General features: G+C 43.8%; 1 protein-coding gene across 1 annotated transcript; it reads right to left on the bottom strand.

The window, feature by feature from the left end:
- Positions 1 to 1,858: 1,858 nt before the first annotated feature.
- LOC148368575 (growth/differentiation factor 8-like) lies at positions 1,859 to 9,671 on the bottom strand. Its single transcript, XM_088330552.1, has 3 exons — positions 9,360 to 9,671; positions 3,767 to 4,131; positions 1,859 to 2,574 (listed from the first exon to the last, which is right to left on the bottom strand). Exons 1-3 carry the CDS (start codon positions 9,661 to 9,663, stop codon positions 2,194 to 2,196), a joined length of 1,050 nt encoding a protein of 349 aa, XP_088186678.1. The 5' UTR covers positions 9,664 to 9,671; the 3' UTR covers positions 1,859 to 2,193.
- Positions 9,672 to 20,741: the final 11,070 nt, after the last annotated feature.

Below are 20,741 nucleotides of genomic sequence, written 5' to 3'. Positions count from 1 at the left end.
CTAAAAGTCTTAATTTTTTTCAAAAGCTGACCATGCGCCTTATAACACAGTGCGCCTTACATATGGCTCAATATTAAATTCGCAAGGTCTCGCAACTTACTCAACAGCCGCCGACTCGATTTTCCCCCGAACGTGGAGTAGTCCGCGGTGTATGCTGGGATTTATATACCGGCGTTTCATTGGCTAACCAATGTGTCAATCATCACTTGAATCGATCACTATTGGCTGAAGTTATTCGGAGCCTCGGATTGGCTAGAGGGCCAAAACAAACCCTGCAATCGGCCGAAAAAGATGTGTCAATCATCCGTTAAATCGATCGCAATTGGCTGAAGTTATTCGGAGCCTCGGATAGGCTAGAGGGCCAAAACAAACCCTGCAATTGGCCGAAAAAGATGACTGAATAGCAAGCTTGCTAAACGACGCCATAAAGAAACATGTTTCATTAGTCTGTATTTGTAAATATTCTACTCTCCTGGATTTACTTCACTCACGGTTGTAAGAAGACCATGATTGCGTATCATTATTGAACGTGAGAACTTAGGTGAGTTATGCGGCTTTATAGTTTCCCGGTATCTTGTTTTAGAACGATTTTGATGTTGCTATGATGAGTTGAGTGAATTAACCTCAATTCCAAGTGTTTATTGTCATATGCACAGTAAAGTTGCGAGCGAAAAAGAAAATAGAAACTAAGGAATGGTTGGCATTTCTTGAATCCCAAGACTTTAACATTCCGAATGATGGAACGATGCATTTGAGTGACATCGTACGGACACCGCATCCGCACGTGTCTACGACACGTATTTGCTTCTTTGCAAGCTTTGGGAATGTTAAGGGGGTAATCAGTTGGACTGAACCATCTGAATGTTTTGTCGACGTTCCCATTGTAGCGCCTTATAATCCGGTGCGCCTTATCTATGAAAGATACAGGACCAAAAACTATTTTTTGGGGGTGCGCCCTATAACCCGGTGCGCCCTATAGTGCAGAAAATACGGTACTCGGTCCGTGGATTCAGCGTCACGCAACTCTTGATTTTTACTGGAAGAAGAGCCGGAGCTAGCGAAGCGGCTAGCAGCGTTATAAGTCTTCGGTACCGTCCGTAATCATGGTAAATGCGAACTCACGACCAAATAAGATCATCAAGTGCTGGTGGAAAACATCGAAGCGCAGAGGGAGCGCAGTTGCTGTGTTTTTGCGGAAACGTGGCTCACGTTTAGCATTCCGGACGCTAACGTGTAGCCACCCGGAGCTACCCGGAGCTATCCGGCTTCAGCGCCGCTATGCAGAGACACGAAAGCCGGGGGGAATCGGAGAGGAGGCGGACTTGCTAACACGAGGTGGTGTATCCCTGGATTTTCACAAAGAAAGATCTGCCGCAGGGATGTCGAACTTTTGGACTCGCGTGACGTCATCCACTCCGCTACAAGCACCCCTAGGGCATCATGTTCATCTGTTAATAAACAACGGGGTAGACTGCTGGAAGTAAGAATTTCCCTACGGGGATGAATAAAGTATCTATCTATCTATCTATCTATCTATCTATCTATCTATCTTGCCTGCGCCTTCTGCTGACCACCACAAAGGTAAGAAATCCTATTCATAATTCTTTTCTTTATTCTTTTTTAAATTTTTACACGTTCATTTTAGCGTAATCTTTCGTACGGATGATTACGATAACACGAACGTACGATTAGCCTGGCTTAGCTTTATGTTTACATTGAAGATTCAAGGTAAACATTCAGGATGTTGGAACGGAGCCCAACTTTCAGGGTGTTGGAACGAAGCCCCCTTTCCAATGAACCGCTCGCCACTTGTTGTGGAGACCCGAGTGCTAAATGACTTGTAAACGATCTGATTTTTTTTATTTTTACAGGTTCATGTTAGCGTAATCTTTCGTACGGAAGATTACGCTAACGCGAACGTACGATTAGCCTGGGTTAGCTTCATGTTTACGTTCATGGTAAACATTCAGGGTGTTGGAACGGATTAAAACGATTTACATTACTTTTAATGGGAAAAACGACTTCGGTGATGGAACAAATCGGTTTTCGAACAGGGTTCTGGAACGGATTATGGTCGAGAACCGAGGTTCCACTGTGTTTAGGTATTGTGTGATTTATTTATGTTTATGAATTCATATATTTGTAGCTTTTTATTTATTCATACCTCATTTCCATATATGGTAGTATGGGAAGCTAAGAGCAACCACAGTGGTCCACCACCATAGAAGGTATTTTTCCGTAGATGATCTGCTCCTTTCGATTGAAGTAGAGCATGTTGATGGGCGACATTTTGGTCGGAGTGCAGCAGGGCCCGGCTGTGCCGCGAGGGTTCGCCTTGTTGACCAGGTGGGCGTGAGGATATTGCTGCAGGTGCAAAAATTCGCACTCCCCCGAGCAGTAGTTTGCACGGTAGCGCTTGGGCGCGATGATCCAGTCCCAGCCGAACTCCTCGAAGTCGACCATCAGCGGGTAGCGGCAGCAGCGAGTTTCCGACGATTCCTCGTCGCAGTTGATGCCCGAGTTGCGCCTGGAACGCTTCGGGTTGTCCAGGATCTTCACTTCGATGAAGGGTTGCTGAAAAACGATGACTTTTAGTGTCGTTTTTTTTTTCAGGAGAATACGCAATTAGCTTTAATTTAGCTACGAGAAAGCTAAACGTGGTGTCAAACGGGTGGCCGGCGGGCCGGATCAGGCCCGCTAAGGGATTGAATCCGTGAGACAACACTCAGAGAAGCGCAAGAGAAGAACGAGCTGCAGGTTGGAATATGTCAACTCTCTCTCTCTGTCTGTCTCTTTCACTCTCTGTGTCTCTCTTTTTCTCTTCCTTTGTTGCTCTTTGTCTCTTTCTCTCTCTGTCTTTTTAATTTATTTTGCTCTAACTTGATTTTTTCCTTTACTCTCTTTTTTCTTTCTCTCTTCCTACCCTTCGCGCTTTCTTTTCTCTTTTCTCTCCTTCTGTCTTTCTATTTCTCTTTGGATGTCTTTCTTCCTCTCTGTCTCTCTGTCTCTTTCACTCTCTATCTATAGTATTTATCTACGGTATCTATCTATCTATCTAGACATCTATCTAGACATATATCTATGGTATCTATCTGTTTATCTATCTATGGTATCTATCTATGGTATCTATCTATGTATCTATGTTATCTATGGTATCTATCTATGGTATCTATGTTATCTATGGTATCTATCTATGTATCTATGTTATCTATGGTATCTATGTTATCTATGTTGTCTATGGTGTCTATGGTGTCTATGGTATCTATGGTATCTATCTATGTCATCTATGGTATCTATCTATGGCATCTATGGTATCTATGGTATCTATCTATGGTATATATCTATAGTATCTATGTATCTATCTATGGTATATATCTATAGTATCGATGTATCTATCTATCTATCTATCTATCTATCTATCTATCTATCTATCTATCTATCTATAACAATCTGAAAAATTAACTTTTCTCTGACTTTTTGTCTTTAAGAAAATGGTGTCTCTCTCTCCAAAAGAGAAACCAAAATGTTTTGCTTTGATGACTCTTTGATTCAAGAATGGTCCTGACTCCTGTTCTATAGCATACTAAAGTGATGCTAGCGGCTAAAGCGAAGCTAGCCATCAAAACGGCGCTATTGGCTAAATGTAGTTGTGTTTTTTTTGTTTTTACAATGTTTTAATAATAATAATGATCACTTTTTGGGGAAAATGGTTGAAAATTTAAATAAAAGCTTGTCACATTGCAAATTATTCGGAGCGGGCACTCACCAGGCCTTCCTCGCCCGGTGCGGCCGAGGTGACGGCCAAATCTTGTCCCCTCGGGTCGAAGGCATTAATGTGTATGGCGTAGTTTGCATGGGCTTGGCGCAACCAGGCCTGCAGCAGCGACTTGATGTCCAGATTGTGCCAGGATCCGGCGCCGACCTCGGCGTCCACCTTGAGGGACCGCAGCCGGACCCGGGTGCTGTTGCCCCCCCGCTCGGCTTTTATGCGAGAGATCTGCAGGAAGACGGTGGTCAACGTCGGCACCGGCCTCAGGTGGACCCAAAGCTGAGCGCTCAGGAGGTTCTCGCTGTGGATTTTACGGCTCAGGCTGAACAGACAGTAGGACGGAGTTCCCTCAAGCACGGGATCTGGATCGGACACACCAAAGAGAGAAAATCAAAGAGGGTAAAAAACTCGGTCTGTAGCAGCGATACTCCCGTATCTAGACTTATAAATATAGAAATATAATCGGTCTTCATTTGAACTGTGAAAAGTGATGGGTCCCGGGGACTCGCATGCTCTAAACCACAGGTGTCAAACAGGCGGCCCGGGGGCCAGATCAGGCCCGCTAAGGGATTGAATCCGGCCCGAGAGACAACACTCAGAGGAGCACAAGAGAAAAACATGCTGCAGGTTGAAATATGTCGACTTGATGTTGCCAAAGCCAGGTGCCTCACACAAAGACACTGTACCTGTATTTCTCTCTCTCTCTCTCTCTCTCTCTCTCTCTCTCTCTCTCTCTCTCTCTCTCTCTCTCTTCCACGCCTTTTCTCCCACTCTGTCTCTTTTTCTTTTCCTTTGTTGCTCTTTGTCTCTTTCTCTCTCTGTGTCTTTTTAATTTCTTTTGCTCTAACTTCATTTTTTCCTTTTCCCTCTTTTCTCATTCTCTCTTCCTACCCTTTGCGCTTTCTTTTCTCTTTTCTCTCCTTCTGTCTTTCTATCTCTCTTTGGATTTCTTTCTTCCGCTCCCTTTCTTTCCCCCTCTCTTACGACTTCTCTTTTTATCTCTTTTGTTTCTCACGCTCTCTCCCTTTCTCTCTTTCTTCGTCCCGCCCTCTCGCCTTTTCCCTCCCTCTTTTTCTTATTTTTTTCACTCTCTCTCTTTCTCTCTTTCTCTCTCTCTCTTTCTCTCTTTCTCTCTTTCCCTCTCTCTCTTTCTCTCTTTACCTCTCTCTCTCTCTCTCTCTCTCTTTCTTTTCCACCCCTTTTCTCCCACTCTCTGTCTCTTTCACACTGTCTCTGTCTTTTTCTCTTCCTTTGTTGCTCTTTCTCTCTCTATGTCTTTTTAACTTATTTTGCTCTAACTTCCTTTTTTCCTTTTCTCTCTTCCTACCCTTCGCGCTTTATTTTCTCTTTCCTTCTGTCATTCTATTTCTCTTTGGATTTCTTTCTTTCGCTCCCTTTCTTTCCCCCTCTCTCACGACTTTTTATCGCTTTTGTTTCTCACGCTCTCTCCCTCTCTCTTCCTTTTTTTCTTTCTTTTTCCTGCCCTCTCTCCTTTTCCCTCCCTCTTTCTCTTATTTATCTCTCTTTTTCTTTCTCTTTCATCCACTAGTCCGGCCCCCGACAGAATGTTTGTTCTATCGTGTGGCCCCCGAGTTCAAATGAGTTTGACACCCCTGCTCTAAACTCTATGGGTCCCAACAGAGATCTATGGCTCCCCAAAATTTTGTGTTATAGAGGTTGACATTGTAAATCGGTGACAAATATAGAATAAAAATCTATATATTCATTCAGTTTTAATCATCAAATTATTGTTGGTAATACACCGATTAAATCTTTTTTTCATTTTCTCCTTTTATACTTCCTTTACTTCTTAACTTCTTTATACAACATCATCATTCGTAATATAATGCATCAAAGCAAGTGAGCCGTTTGAGAGCCGACTCTCTCGAATGAGTCGAGCCGAATCAGCCGGTTCTCTAAAAAGAGACGGACTTTTCACGACATAACTCGAGATCGGCGTGCAGACGAAAACGCGAACCGCGTGACCAAAACAACAATGGCGGATCTGCCTGACGAAAAGTTTGGAGTGCGGTAAATCTTTGTTAAATAATGATAATGACAATTTGGGGTCAAAAAAGTTGCGTCCCGGGGACGCACGTTGATTCGAGACGATGCGCCCCCAGCGAAAATGATGCGTCTAGGACGCGGGGACGCGGGCAAACCAGAACACCGAGTAATATGTAAATCCTGGTCTACGTGTGTGTGTGTTTGTATGTGGCCTATAACCGCTCAACCGATTTTCGTGATAATTTACACCAGGGGTGTCAAGCGGGCGGCCCGCGGGCCAAATCAGGCCCGCTAAGGGATTGAATCCGGCCCACGAGACAATACTCAGAGAAGCGCAAGAGAAAAACAAGCTGCAGGTTGAAATATGTCAGCTTGATGTTGTTGCCAAAGCCAGGTGCCTCTCACAAAGACACTGTACTTGTATCTCTCTCTCTCTCTTTCTCTCTCTCTCTCTCTCTCTCTCTTTCTTTTCCACCCCTTTTCTCCCACTCTCTGTCTCTGTCTCTTTCACTCTCTGTGTCTCTCTTTTTCTCTTCCTTTGTTGCTCTTTGTTTCTTTCTCTCTTTGTGTCTTTTAACTTCTTTTGTTCTAACTTCTCTCTCTCTCTCTCACCCCTTTACTCCCACTCTCTGTCTCTTTCACTCACTCTCTCTCTCTCTCTCTCACCCCTTTTCTCCCACTCTCTGTCTCTTTCACTCTCTCACCACTTTTCTCCCATTCTCTGTCTCTTTCTCTCTCTCTCTCTCTCTCTCACCCCTTTTCTCCCACTCTCTGTCTCTTTCACTCACTCTCTCTCTCTCTCTCTCACCCCTTTTCTCCCACTCTCTGTCTCTTTCACTCTCTCACCACTTTTCTCCCATTCTCTGTCTCTTTCTCTCTCTCTCTCTCTCTCTCACCCCTTTTCTCCCACTCTCTGTCTCTTTCACTCACTCTCTCTCTCTCTCTCTCTCTCTCACCCCTTTTCTCCCACTCTCTGTCTCTTTCTCTCTCTCTCTCTCTCTCTCTCTCTCACCCCTTTTCTCCCACTCTCTGTCTCTTTCACTCTCTCTCTCTCTCTCTCTCTCTCTCTCTCTCTCTCTCTCTCTCTCTCTCTCTCTCTCTCTCTCTCTCTTTCTCACCCCTTTTCTCCCACTGTCTGTCTCTTTCAATCTCTCTCTCTCCCCTTTTCTCCCACTCTCTGTCTCTTTCACTCTCACTTTCACCACTTTTCTCCCACTCTCTGTCTCTTTCTCTCTCTCTCTCACCCCCTTTCTCCCACTCTCTGTCTCTCTCTCTCTCTCTCTCTCTCCCCTTTTCTCCCACTCTCTGTCTCTTTCACTCTCTCTCTTTCTCTCTCTCTCACCCTTTTTCTCCCACTCTCTGTCTCTTTCACTCTCTTCTGTCTCTCTTTTTCTCCTCCTTTGTTGATCTTTGTCTCTTTCTCTCTCTGTGACTTTTAACCTCTTTTCCTCTAACTTGCTTTTTTCATTTTCTCTCTTTTCTCTTTCTCTCTTCCTACCCTTCGCACTTTCTTTCCTCTTTTCTCTCCTTCTGTTTTTCTATTTCTCTTTGAATTTTTTTTCTTCCTCTCCCTTTCTTTTCCCCCTCTCTCACGACTCGTTATCTTTTGTTTCTCACGCTCCCTCTCCCTCTCCCTCTTTTTCTTTTTGTCCCGCCCTTTCTCCTTTTCCTTCCCTCTTTCTCTTATTTCTTTATCTCTCTTTTTCTTTCTCTTTAATAAAATAATAAAATAAAGATTTAGAATACAAAATACTCAATATAACGTTTTGCTATAGAGTATTTAAATAGGTATCAGGCAGGAAACATAGAAACAGGAGAGAACAGGTTGATGGCCCGGACGGAAGAGCAGGGCAGAAACGGGTCCAGAAACAGGTCGGCAACAGGTATCATGCAGGAGAAAACAGGGCAATTTCGTTGTCACGATATGTTAACCCATTTTGTAACAATGACCATAAAGGTATATTCTATTCTATTCTATTTTGAACAGGGCAAAATAGACGGGAACAATACCGGACAGAAAACTCAAGCGGAAAACAGGACAGAGTCGAGACCCACAAGGTTCGTTGACGGACTGACAAAGGGAGAGTGAGAGCACTGATCTTAAATTAAAGGGAAGCCAATCTATCAACGAGCCGCAGCTGGCGACACACGGGCGGGGCCAATTGGGCGCCATGGCAACCGTGACAATAAGTTAAGGTTAATTGATGTCTATGTGTGTCAATCACAGTGAATGAGTAAAGATTCATTGACGTCTATAATTGGTAATTGTCACGATTGTCGATCGAGCGCAGCTAATTGGTGGACACTCTCTTTTTAAACCCCCGGCTTCCTCCTGGAAGCCGTCAGATCGTTATGCGAACTGTTGCCTTCAGCTCAGTAAGCCTTTTTGTCCGACTTCGTTCCTGTCCTACTTTTTTCTGCCTGATCCTTGTTTCCGACCTGTTTCCAGACCTGACTAGCCCCGTTCTGCCTGCCTGTTACCTGATTTGTTTCGCCCCGTTACCTGCCTGCCTCCTGCTACTGACCTCTCTTACGAACTCGACACGCCTTTGATCTCCAGTCCCGGCCAACAACTTGCTATTCCCGTCTGTTCTCCGATCCTCCTTGCTCCTTTTATCTGTCAGTCATCGGATCATGGAAGCAAGCCATACTCTCCCTTTTTCAATTAAACTGAGAAAACGAGCGCTATTGGGTCCTGTCTCCGCTCCTGATTCGTGACAGTAGTGGCAGTAATTAAATTGGGTTTTATTGACGTGAAATTGCTTTAAAGGAAATAAGGGTTATTGATGCCTACAGTGGTCTTGGGAACCTCCTGTGTGGGTTCAAATCCAGCTACCGGACTTACTGTGCGGAGTTTGCATGTTCTCCCCGTGCTTGTGTGGGTTTTCTCCATGCATTCCGGTTTCCTCCCACATTCCAAAGACATGCATTTCAGGTGGATTGGCCGATCCAAATTGTCCCTAGGTGTGACTGAGCGAGTGAGTTGTCTGTCCCCGTGTGCCCTGCGATTGGCTGGCAACCAGTTCAGGGTGTCCCCTGCCCATGGCCCGATGATTGCTGGGACAAACTAGACGGGAACAAAACTGGAGATCGATATTGAACAGGACAAAATAGAAGGGAACAAGGAAACCTAAGCAGGACAGAGTCAAAACCCACGTCTTGCGGGTGCAGAGGTTCGTTGACGGACTGACAAAGGGAGAGTGAGAGCACTGAGCTTAGATAAAAAGGAAGCCAATCTGTCAACCAGCCGCAGCTGGCGACACACGGGCGGGGCCAATTGGGCGCCATGGCAACCGTGACCATAACTTAAAGTTCATTGATGTTGATGTATGTGTATGCTCCAGCACCCCCCGCGACCCTACTGAGGATAAGCGGTGCAGCTAATGAGATGAGATGAGATGAGAGATGATGCCGACAGTGCCTTTATACTGAGACATTTTTAACCCACTTCTAACCTGGTAATAACATGATTATAACATAGTAACGACATAGTAATTACACAACTGGTCGCAATTGGCACAAACAGGAACAAAAAACGGTCAAAAATCATCAATATAAAAATAGAAATGAAGATCCGGTTTACACTTTGTAGCCATGGTGATGATGGTCTCTGTGGCGGCCCGGTCCTCGTCCTCCACGCTGGGTCGGTACTGGTCCAGGATTCTGGTGAGGGGGGGCGCTTTAGGCAACATCTGCCGGACCACGTCCCTACTAATGTTGGGCGCCGTCTGCAGACGCAAGATGCTCAAAATTTGAGACTTGATGCTGTAGAGTCTCATTTGCTTGCTGTGCTGACGAAAATGGCAAGCCGGGCACTGATCCGGTTCCCAGGTCCGGTTGGACCAGACGGAGGACAGCAGGGCGGCTGCTGCCAGCACCACCAACATCTTCTCGGACTCCGGGAAAGAAGGACAGCCGGGACCGCCGGGGGGACGTTCTCCAAAAAGGGGGTCGTCCCCGCCCTCACTGAGCAGCCGTTGGCTGATTTGACTCCAAGCGGATTTAAAGAGGTACAAAATGTTTTCCAAGAGATGTTTGGAATCAGATTTAGAACTTCACGATCATGATGTAATGGATAACGTGAATCCATCCATCCATCCATTATATGCATCGCTTATCCACAGTAGGGTCGCGGGGGTGATGGAGTCCATCCCAGTTATCAATTCCCTCCCTCATTCACACCTAGGGACAATTTGGACCGGTCGATTAACCTGACATGCATGTTTTTGGAATGTGGGAGGAAACCGGAGTGCCCGGAGGAAACCCACGCAAGCACGGGGAGAACATGCAAACTCCACAGCGGAGGTTCAATCTCATGAAAAAAAAAGAAGGACAAAAAAGCGAATAAAGGAAAAAACAGAAGAACAAAAAGAAAAAAGGGAAAAAAAGAAAAAAACAGAAGAACAAAAAAAGGAAAAAAAACGAAGAACAAAAAGAAAAAAGGGAAAAAAGAAAGAAAAACAGAAGAACAAAAAGAAAAAGGGAAAAAAACAGAAGCACAAAAAGAAAAAGGGAAAAAGGAAAAAAAAAACGAAGAACAAAAAGTAAAAAGGAAAAAAAGATTTTAAAAAAAGAAGAACAAAAAGAAAAAGGGGAAAAAGGAAAAAATAGAAGCACAAAAAGAAAAAAGGGAAAACAAGGAAAAAAACTGAAGAATAAAAAGAAAAAAGGGAAAAAAGAAAGAAAAAACAGAAGAACCAAAGAAAATGGGAAAAAAGGAAAAAACAGAAGCACAAAAAGAAAAAAGGGAAAAAAGAAAGAAAAAAACAGAAGAAGAAAAAGAAAAAGAAGGAAAAAAAGAAAAAAAAGGAATTTTGTTTTTTTTCGCTCTCTCATTCACACCTAGGGACAATTTGGACAGGCCAATCCACCTGAAATGCATGTTTTTTTGGAATACGGGAGGAAACCGGAGTGCCCGGAGGAAACCCACGCAAGAACAGGGAGAACATGCAAACTCTACACAGGAGGTTCGATCTCATGACCTCAGAACTGTGCCGCACGAGCGCTAACCACTGCGCTGCCGTGCTGCCATATGAAAATCAATCAATCAGTAATAATTTCCATGGGCTGCACTTACATTAAAGGGACAATGTGTTAGTTGCATTGTTAGTTGAGAAGGAGTGCTAAAAAGCACAACAAAGAATACAAACACCAGAGTCACAAAGTGACCCAACCGCGACATTTTTCTTCTCAATTTAAGCAGCCGGTCTGGCGTGGAAAGACAGGAAGCCAGAGACCGACGAGATCGATTCCGATTGCCCGAGTTGATATCGGACAGGACGGGACAGACAGGATAGATAAGGAATCAGGAAATCGAAAATAAATAGGAGAAACTAGACGAGAACGAAAACTGGAGAAAATAATAAACAGGACAAAAATAGACGGAAACAAAACTGGAAACCGAAATGAAACAGGACAAAATAGACAGGAACAATACCGGACAGGAAATACCAACAGGAACAGGACTGTGTCAAAACCCACGTCTTGCCGGGCAGAAGTTCGTTGACGGGCTGACAAAGGAAAAATGAGAGCACTGAGCTTAAATAGACGGAAAGTCAATCTGTCAACGAGCCGCAGCTGGCGCCACATGGGCGGGGCCAAAAGTCTGGACTCCAGAGCAAAACTTAGTTTGACATCCCTGTTTCAGATGCACTCAAATAAAAATACTTTTTCATCTTTTGTGGGATTTGGGTTGGACTGTACTACAAAAAAACTTTCCTCATTTTCACCATTTTTATGCTACACTAACAAAGATATGTGGTGACAAGCCTAAAGTGTCAGGACCAGAACGGAAACAGGACCCACTCGCGTAACGTTTACCACAAGTTTTACTGAAGGAACCAGGTCCGGTGTTCGCTCTCGTACTCGGCTTGTGATCCGAACACGGAAGTGGATCTTCCGTGGCGAACGATGGCGGTGTCGGGGACGGAAAAAACGGTAGCCGGGACAGGGGAGCAAAAACGTGGTCGGGGTCGGAAGCGAGTCGGAAGCCAGAACGGGAGAGCAGACGTGATCGGGGTCAGAAACGAGTCGTAAGCCGAGAAGGGAGAGCAGACGTGATCTGGATCAAAACGGGTTGTGGCCAGAGACAAACGGGAGCAAAAGGGGACAGGCGGGGGTCAGGGTCGAAAAAAGCTTGCCTTGAACACACGGAGATTCGCAGACGGACCGACAATTACAGGAGGAGAACCCAAATGCGTGACATTTCGCACACAAGCTTTTATTTTACGGGAAATGGGGAGTCACGCACGTTAGGAAGCCGGTCTGACGTGGAAGGACAGGACGCCAGAGGCCGACGAGATCGATACCAATTGCACGAACAGATATCGGACAGATGGGGTCGATACCGGACAGGAAGTGACACGCAGGATAGATAACGGATCAGGATATCGAAAATGAACAGGAGAAACTAGATGGGACCGAAAACTGGAGAAAATAATAAACGGGACAAAAACAGACGGAAACTAAACTGGAAATCGATATTAAACAGGATAACAATGAACGGGAGCAATACCGGACTGGAGATATCACAGGAAAACAGGACCGAGTCAGAACCCACGTCTTGCGGGGCAGAGGTTCGTTGACGGGCTGACACTGAGAGCACTGAGCTTAAATAGACCGAAAGCCAATCTGCCAACGAGCCGCAGCTGGTGCCACACGGGCGCCACACGGGCGGGGCCAATTGGGCACCACGGCAGCCATGACACAAACGGGCGGGGCCAATTGGGCACCACGGCAACCGTGACAGAAACGGGTGGGGCCAAGTGGGCGCCATGGCAACCGTGGCAGTCTTCTTACTGTCAGAGAGAGCATTTGGTTAGCAGGACGGGACAGACAAACTAGACGGGAACGAAACTAGAGATCGATATTTAACAGGACAAAATAGACGGGAACAACACCGGACAGGAAACACAAGCAGGAAGCCGGACAGAGTCAAAACCCACGTCTTGCGGGTGCAGAGGTTCGTTGACGGACTGACAAAGGGTGAGTGAGAGTACTGAGCATAAATGAAAGGGAAGCCAATCTGTTAACAAGCCGCAGCTGGCGCCACACAGGCGGGGCCAATTGGGTGCCATGGCAACCGTGACATAAATGAATGTACATCCAGACAAATATAAATCAAATGTTACTAGAAAATTGACAGTGAAAACCAGTTACTTCAACCTGCCACAAGAGGGCGCTCAAAAACCACTCCCGCAAACAAAAACATACAAATTCAATTGCTTGTCTATAAAATATCAATTATTTAATAAAATATAATAAAATATGGGCAGCACAGCGGCACAGTGGTTAGCGCTTGTGCGGCACAGTTCATGTCATGGGAATCTGTCGTGGGTTCAAATCCAGCTCCAGACTTCCTGTGCGGAGTTTGTATGTTCTCCCTGTGCTTGCGTGGGTTTCCTCCCACATTCCAAAAACATGCATTTCAGCTGAATTGGCCGGTCCAAATTGTCCCTCGGTGTGAATGAGCCGGTGAGTTGCCTGAGATCGAACCTCCTGTGTGGAGTTTGCATGTTCTCCCCGTGCTTGCGTGGGTTTCCTCCGGGCACTCCGGTTTCCTTCCACGTTCCAAAAACATGCATTTCAGCTGAATTGGCCGGTCCAAATTGTCTCTAGGTGTGAATGAGCCAGTGAGTTGTCTGAGATCGAACCTCCTGTGTGGAGTTTGCATGTTCTCCCCGTGCTTGCGTGGGTTTCCTCCGGGCACTCCGGTTTCCTCCCACGTTCCAAAAACATGCATTTCAGGTGAATTGGCCGGTCCAAATTGTCCCTCGGTGTGAATGAGCCAGTGAGTTGTCTGTCCCCGTGTGCCCTGCGATTGGCTGGCAACCAGTTCGGGGTGTCCCCTGCCCACTGCCCGATGATTGCTGGGATGGGCTCCAGCACCCCCGCGACCCTACTGAGGATAAGCGGTGTAGCTAATGAGATGAGATGAGACAACATTAAGACACTGAAGCGGTTGAAAACTTAAGGCTGCAATCATGACTTATAGCCAGTAGATGGCAGCAGAGTAACGGATAATTGACGTGCATTTCTTAGACAACATTACACAGTCGGACATAACAGTAGCCGAAGAGGCAGTGCAATATAATACAGGTACACTTGCCTGCTCTAACTGAACAAAACATAAAAGAGACTATGCAAGGTATGGTCAAACACAAACTAGTTCCAACAGAACAAAACATGAAATAGGGACGAGACGAGTCACATTTACGCGGTTGGACAGAACAAGAAAACAAGTGCCATGCAGGCACACTAGCTCACTGTAGCTGAACAAAACATGGTGAACATCAATCAAAAAACACAGGTAAGATGTAAAAATGTGTCCGGAAAATAACTGAACAAAACATGAAAGGGATCGCTCGAGAAACATTCCACAGTTGGACAAAACAACAATGGACAACGAGGCAGTGTAATATAATACAGGTACAGTTGCCGGCTCTAACTGAACAAAACATAAAAGGGACCATGCAAGGTATGGTCAAACACAAACTAGTTCCAACAGAACAAAACATGAAATAGGGATGAGACGAGTCACATTCACGCGGTTGGACAGAACAAGAAAACAAGTGCCATGCAGGCACACTAGCTCACTGTAGCTGAACAAAACATGGTGGACATCAATAAAAACATAGGTAAAATGTAAAAAATGTGTCCAGAAACTAACGGAACAAAACATGAAAGGGATCGCAGACATTTTCCCAGCTGTTTACATAACAATAATCAGAATTTAACAGACGAAAGGCATGACGACCATGAACAAGCAGGAGAGACACTGTGACATAACAATAAGGCTCTAACTGAACAAAACATGAAAGGGAACGCACAAGAAACATTCCACAGTCGGACAAAACAACAATAGACGACGAGGCAGTGCGATATAATACAGGTAGACTTGCCGGCTCTAACCGAACAAAACATAAAAGAGACCATGCAAGGAATGGCCAAACACTCACTAGTTCTAACTGTACAAAACTTGAAAAAAGATGGAAGTCATTTTCCCAGCCGTTGATATAACAATCACCAGAATTTAACAGACGAAAGGCATGACGACCATGAACAAGCAGGAGAGACACTGTGTGACATAACAATAAGGATCTAACTGAACAAAACATGAAAGGGAACACACAAGAAACATTCCACAGTCGGACAAAACAACAATAGACGACGAGGCAGTGCGATATAATACAGGTACACTTGCCGGCTCTAACTGAACAAAACAAAAAAGAGACAATGCAATTTATGTCAAACACTAACTAGTTCTAACTGTACAAAACTTGAAAAAAAACGGAAGTCATGTTCCCAGCCGTTGATATAACAATGACCAGAATTTAACGGACGAAAGGCATGACGACCATGAACAAGCAGGAGAGACACTGTGACATAACAATAAGGCTCTAACTGAACAAAACATGAAAGGGAACGCACAAGAAACATTCCACAGTCGGACAAAACAACAATAGACGACGAGGCAGTGCGATATAATACAGGTACCCTTGCCGGCTCTAACCGAACAAAACATAAAAGAGACCATGCAAGGTATGGTCACACACTAACTCGTTCTAACTGTACAAAACTTGAAAAAAAAAGACGACAGACATTTTCTTAACCGTTGATATAACAATCACCAGAATTTAGCAGACGAAAGGCATGATAAAAGGCACCAAGAACAAGTAGGAGAGACACTGTGACATAACAATAAGGCTATAACTGAACAAAACATGAAAGAAACAACAACTGTCGAGAGAAAAACGGACAAAAAAGGAATATCAAAGGCCGGGTTGAGGAGGTGGAGGGAGGGTCCCAGGAAGCTCCCGACTGACAGCGTCAGGATAAGAAGATAAATATCAATGCTGGACTTTTAAGCTTCCAATTTGTGTTCCTTTGTCCCCGTCTTTTATATTCGATAGGAGAAAACAATGACCCATTATTGGGAATCGTGCTCATTACTCTCTTCCCCGTAAGAATAGTATGACAGTTAAAGGGACAGTGTGTATTATTTCCCCACTAGATGTCACCGCATTCTGCCTAGCCGCCGAAAACGAGCGCTAAAAGCAGAACAGAAGAAGACCGAATACGGAGACTCCAAGTGACCACAACACATCTTATTAATTTTGAATACAAGAGAAATAGGAAAAGAAAATAAATAAGACAAAAAGAAAAGAAAAAAGGGAAAAAGGAAAGAAAGAATGGAAAAAAGGAAAGAGAAAAAAAGGGAAAAAAGGAAAGAAAGAATGGAAAAAAGGAAAGAGAAAAAAGGGAAAAAATGAAAGGAAGAATGGAAAAAAAGGAAAGAGAAAAAAAAGAGAAAAAAGGAAAGAAAGAATGGAAAAAAGGAAAGTGAAAAAAAGAGAAAAAAGGAAGGAAAGAATGGAAAAAAGGAAAGAGAAAAAAAGAGAAAAAAGGAAGGAAAGAATGGAAAAAAGGAAAGAGAAAAAAAGAGAAAAACAGGAAACAAAGAATGGAAAAAAGGAAAGAGAAAAAAGGGAAAAAAGGAAAGAAAGAATGGAAAAAAAGAAAGAAAAAAAGGGAAAAAGGAAAGAAAGAATGGAAAAAAGGAAAGAGAAAAAAAGGGAAAAAAGGAAAGAAAGAATGGAAAAAAGGAAAGAGAAAAAAGAGAAAAAAGGAAAGAAAGAATGAAAAAAAGGAAAGAGAAAAAAAGGGAAAAAAGGAAAGAAAGAATGGAAAAAAAGAAAGAAAAAAAGGGAAAAAGGAAAGAAAGAATGGAAAAAGGGAAAGAGAAAAAAAGGGAAAAAAGGAAAGAAAGAATGGAAAAAAGGAAAGAGAAAAAAGAGAAAAAAGGAAAGAAAGAATGAAAAAAGGAAAGAGAAAAAAAGGGAAAAAAGGAAAGAAAGAATGAAAAAAAGGAAAGAGAAAAAAAGGGAAAAAAGGAAAGAAAGAATGAAAAAAAGGAAAGAGAAAAAAGGGAAAAAAGGAAAGAGAAAAATGAAAAAAAATAAAAATAAAAACAATAGAAATCAAAAATGGGAAAAATAAAAGTCATTGAAAGGTTCGAGTCCTTTTTTCCTTGAATTCCTTTCTTTTCTCTCTTTCCCTTTTCTTTATTTTTCTCCATTTTCCTTCTTTTGCATTCTTTTCCTCTACTTTTCTTTTTTATTCCTGTTTTCCTTCTTTGCCTCTTTTTGATATTTACTTTTTTCCTTAAAAAATAATCTCTTCTTTTTGTCTGTCTTGTGAAACGCTGGTTAAAAATGGTCTCCTTTTTTTCAGTTAGTGCTCAAGCACTTGTGCTGTTCAGGTTGTTAGCAATAGCACTCGGCGACGCTAGCGTTAGCATACAGGCTTCTTGGTAAGCTCACTATACTCTTCCCGTTTCTTTTGTCTTTTATGAGCATATTTGGTATTGGAGTCATCCAAAAGTAACTGAAAGTAATCCAGTTAAAGTAACCCTACCCAACCCTGATGATTATATAGGCTGCCTCTTGGTGGGACTTATCTTATATAAAAGACTCCTTGTGTTTAAACAGGACTTGACTGGAGGTTTTTGAGTTTTTCCTTGCCTTCATGTAGGTTTTAGATCAGGGGATGGTGTCATCATAGTCTGTAGTTTGCAATACGTAGTCTGTGGTCTGTGCAGCCCTTTGAGACTCCTTGTGATTAAGGGTGTCACAAATAAACAGGACTTGACTTGAGGTTTTTGAGTTTTTCCTTGCCCTCATGTAGGTTTTAGATCAGGGGATGGTGTCATTATAGTCTAGTCTGTACAGACCTCTGAAACTCCTTGTGACGAAGGGCATCGCGAATAAATAGGACTTGACGTTTTTGAGTTTTTCCTTGCCTTCATGTATGTTTTAGTTTAGGGAAGGGTGTCATAATAGTCTGTGAAGCTCTTTGAGACTCCTTGTGATTAAGGGCGTCACAAATAAACAGGACCTGACTTGAGGTTTTTGAGTTTTTCCTTGCCCCCATGTAGGTTTTAGATCAGGGGATGGTGTCATAACAGTCTGTAGTTTGCAACAATCTGTGGTTTGTGCAACCATTTGAGACCCTTTGTGATTAAGGGCCATAAAAAATAAACAGGACTTGACTTGAGGGTTTTGAGTTTTTCCTTGCCCTCATGTAGGTTTTAGATGAGGGGATGGTGTCTTAATAGTCTGTAGTTTGCAATAGTCTGTGGTCTGTGCAGCCCTTTGAGACTCCTTGTGATTAAGGGCCAAACAAATGAACATGACTTGAGGTTTTTGAGTTTTCCCTTGCCCTCATGTGTGTTTTAGATCAGGGAAGGGTGTCATAATAGTCTGTGAAGCTCTTTGAGACTCCTTGTTATTAAGGGCATCACAAATAAACAAGACTTGACTTGAGGTTTTTGAGTTTTTCCTGGCCCTCGTGTAGGTTTTAGATCAGGGGATGGTGTCATAATAGTTTGTAGTCTGTACAGACCTTTGAAACTCCTTGTGACGAAGGGCATCGCGAATAAATAGGACTTGAGGTTTTTGAGTTTTTCCTTGCCCTCATGTAGGTTTTAGATCAGGGGATGGTGGAATAATAGTCTGTAGTTTGCAATAGTCTGTGGTCTGTGCAGCCCTTTGAGACTCCTTGTGATTAAGGGCCAAACAAATGAACATGACTTGAGGTTTTTGAGTTTTCCCTTACCCTCATGTATGTTCTAGATCAGGGAAGGGTGTCATAATAGTCTGTAGTTTGCAATAATCCATGGTCTGTGCATCCCTTTGAGACTCTTTGTGATTAAGGGCATCACAAATAAACAGGACTTGAGGTTTTTGAGTTTTCCCTTACCCTCATGTAGGTTTTAGATCAGGGAAGGGTGTCATAATAGTCTGTGAAGCTCTTTGAGACTCTTTGTGATTAAGGGTTTCACAAATAAACAGGACCTGACTTGAGGTCTTTGAGTTTTTCCTTGGCCTCATGTAGGTTTTAGATCAGGGTATGGTGTCTTAATAGTCTGTAGTTTGCATTAGTCTATGGTCAGTGCAGCCCTTTGAGACTCCTTGTGATTAAGGGCCAAACAAATAAACATGACTCGACCCGACTTCCTTTTTCCCCGTTTACATTCCGATAAAATCGTCAGGAGGGATGACATCAATTAGTCCAGTTTGAGTAAATTACAGATAATACCAGAGAGATAACAACACAAGGTTTGAGATAGGGGTAAGCAACTCCTCGGAAGCCGGGGGTCGGAAAACTTTATGACCCATTAAAGCAAAATGTTTTATTATTTTTAACATATATAGCACTTAAAATGTGTCTCCCTCCATCTGTTACTTAAAATCGTTGAGGCTCATCTTGACCGAAATCTTTGCCTTAGATAATGGTTTCCAAACAAGGTGCAAGCAAAGTTATTTGTTTAAAAATGTCACCAAATACTGCAAAGATTTGCCATGGCGCCCGATTGGGCCCCGCCCATGTGGCGCCTGCTGCGGCTCATTGACAGATTGGCTTTCTGTCTTTTTAAGCTCAGTGCTCTCATTTTTCCTTTGTTGGTCCGTCAAGGAACCTCTGCCCCACAAGACGTGGGTTTCGACTCGGTCCTGTTTCCTGTTGGTATTCCCTGTTCCCGTTTATTTTTGTCCTGTTAAATATCGGTTTCCAGTTTCGTTCATCCTGTTTATTATTCTCTCTAGTTTTCGTTCCTGTCTAGTTTCTCCTGTTTATTTTTGATATCCTGATTTGTTATCTTTCTCTTCTGTCCCGTCCTGTCCGGTTCCGACCCCATCTGCCCGAGCGGGCAATTGGAATCGATCTCGTCTGTCTCTGGCTTCCTATCTTTCCGCGCTAGACCGGCTGCCTAAAGTGCATGACTCCCCATTTCCCGTAGAATAAAAGACTTGTCTGAGAACGTCACACATTTGGGTCCTGATCCTGTTCTGGTTCATGACAACAATGGGGAAAACATAGTTTCATGTTTGGTATTGAATGGGTTAACTGATTTTCTTTCAACAGTGGAGTGAATGCAATTTCACACCTGAACCAACTCACTGGCTATACAACCTCAACACTGTCCTCTCTCAGAACCAGAACAGGATCTGGACCCAATCGCGTGATAGATAACGGATCAGGATATTAAAAATGAACAGGAGAAAGTAGACGGGAACGAAAACTGGAGAAAATAATAAACAGGATAAAAACAGACGGAAACTAAACTGGAACCCGAAACTAAACGGGACAACGATAAACTGGAACAATACCGGACTGGAGATATTACAGGAAAACAGGACCGAGTCAGGGCAGCACGGCAGCGCAGTGGTTAGCGCGTGTGCGGCACAGTTCTAAGGTCTTGGGAACCTCCTGTGTGGGTTCAAATCCAGCTACCGGAGTTTGTATGTTCTCCCCGTGCTTGCGTGGGTTTCCTCCGGGCACTCCGGTTTCCTCCCACATTCCAAAGACATGCATTTCAGGTGGATTGGTTGGTCCAAATTGTCCCTAGGTGTGAATGGGCGAGCGAGTTGTCTGTCCCCGTGTGTCCTGCCATTGGCTGGCAACCAGTCCAAGGTTTCCCCTGCCCACTGCCTGATGATTGCTGGGATGGGCTACTGAGGATAAGCGGTACAGCTAATGAGATGAGATGAGACGAGGACCGAGTCAGAACCCACGTCTTGCGGGGCAGAGGTTCCTTGACGGACTGACAAAGGAGGAGTGAGAGCACTGAGCTTAAACAGACCGAAAGCCAATCTGTCAACAAGCCGCAGCTGGCGTCCTGATCGAGTTCTGGTTCATGATAACCGACATCTTTAGAGAGAACGTCCATAGATCTGCACATCTCTCACCCACCTAAATTGCTCTGTGTGCTTTGCTGGTGTGTACAGTTTGTTCTGTGGGTTTTCATCATGATTTGTCTTAAGGAGTGAACATATGTTGTTTCATGAGGATTTCTTAGCAATACACAGCCAAAACGGGGTATGTAGGTGTGACACCTTGATTGGAAACTGTAGTCAAGACCAAAGCTTCCCGAACCCTGGATTACATGAATTTCTCGAGAAAAACC

The sequence above is a fragment of the Urocampus carinirostris genome, chromosome 3 (genome assembly GCF_059441175.1).
Source record: "Urocampus carinirostris isolate Australia breed hairy pipefish chromosome 3, RoL_Ucar_1.0, whole genome shotgun sequence".
NCBI classification, from domain to species: domain Eukaryota; kingdom Metazoa; phylum Chordata; class Actinopteri; order Syngnathiformes; family Syngnathidae; genus Urocampus; species Urocampus carinirostris.
The sequence above is the reverse complement of the archived record's forward strand: the minus strand, read 5'-3'. Positions and strand labels throughout refer to the sequence as shown.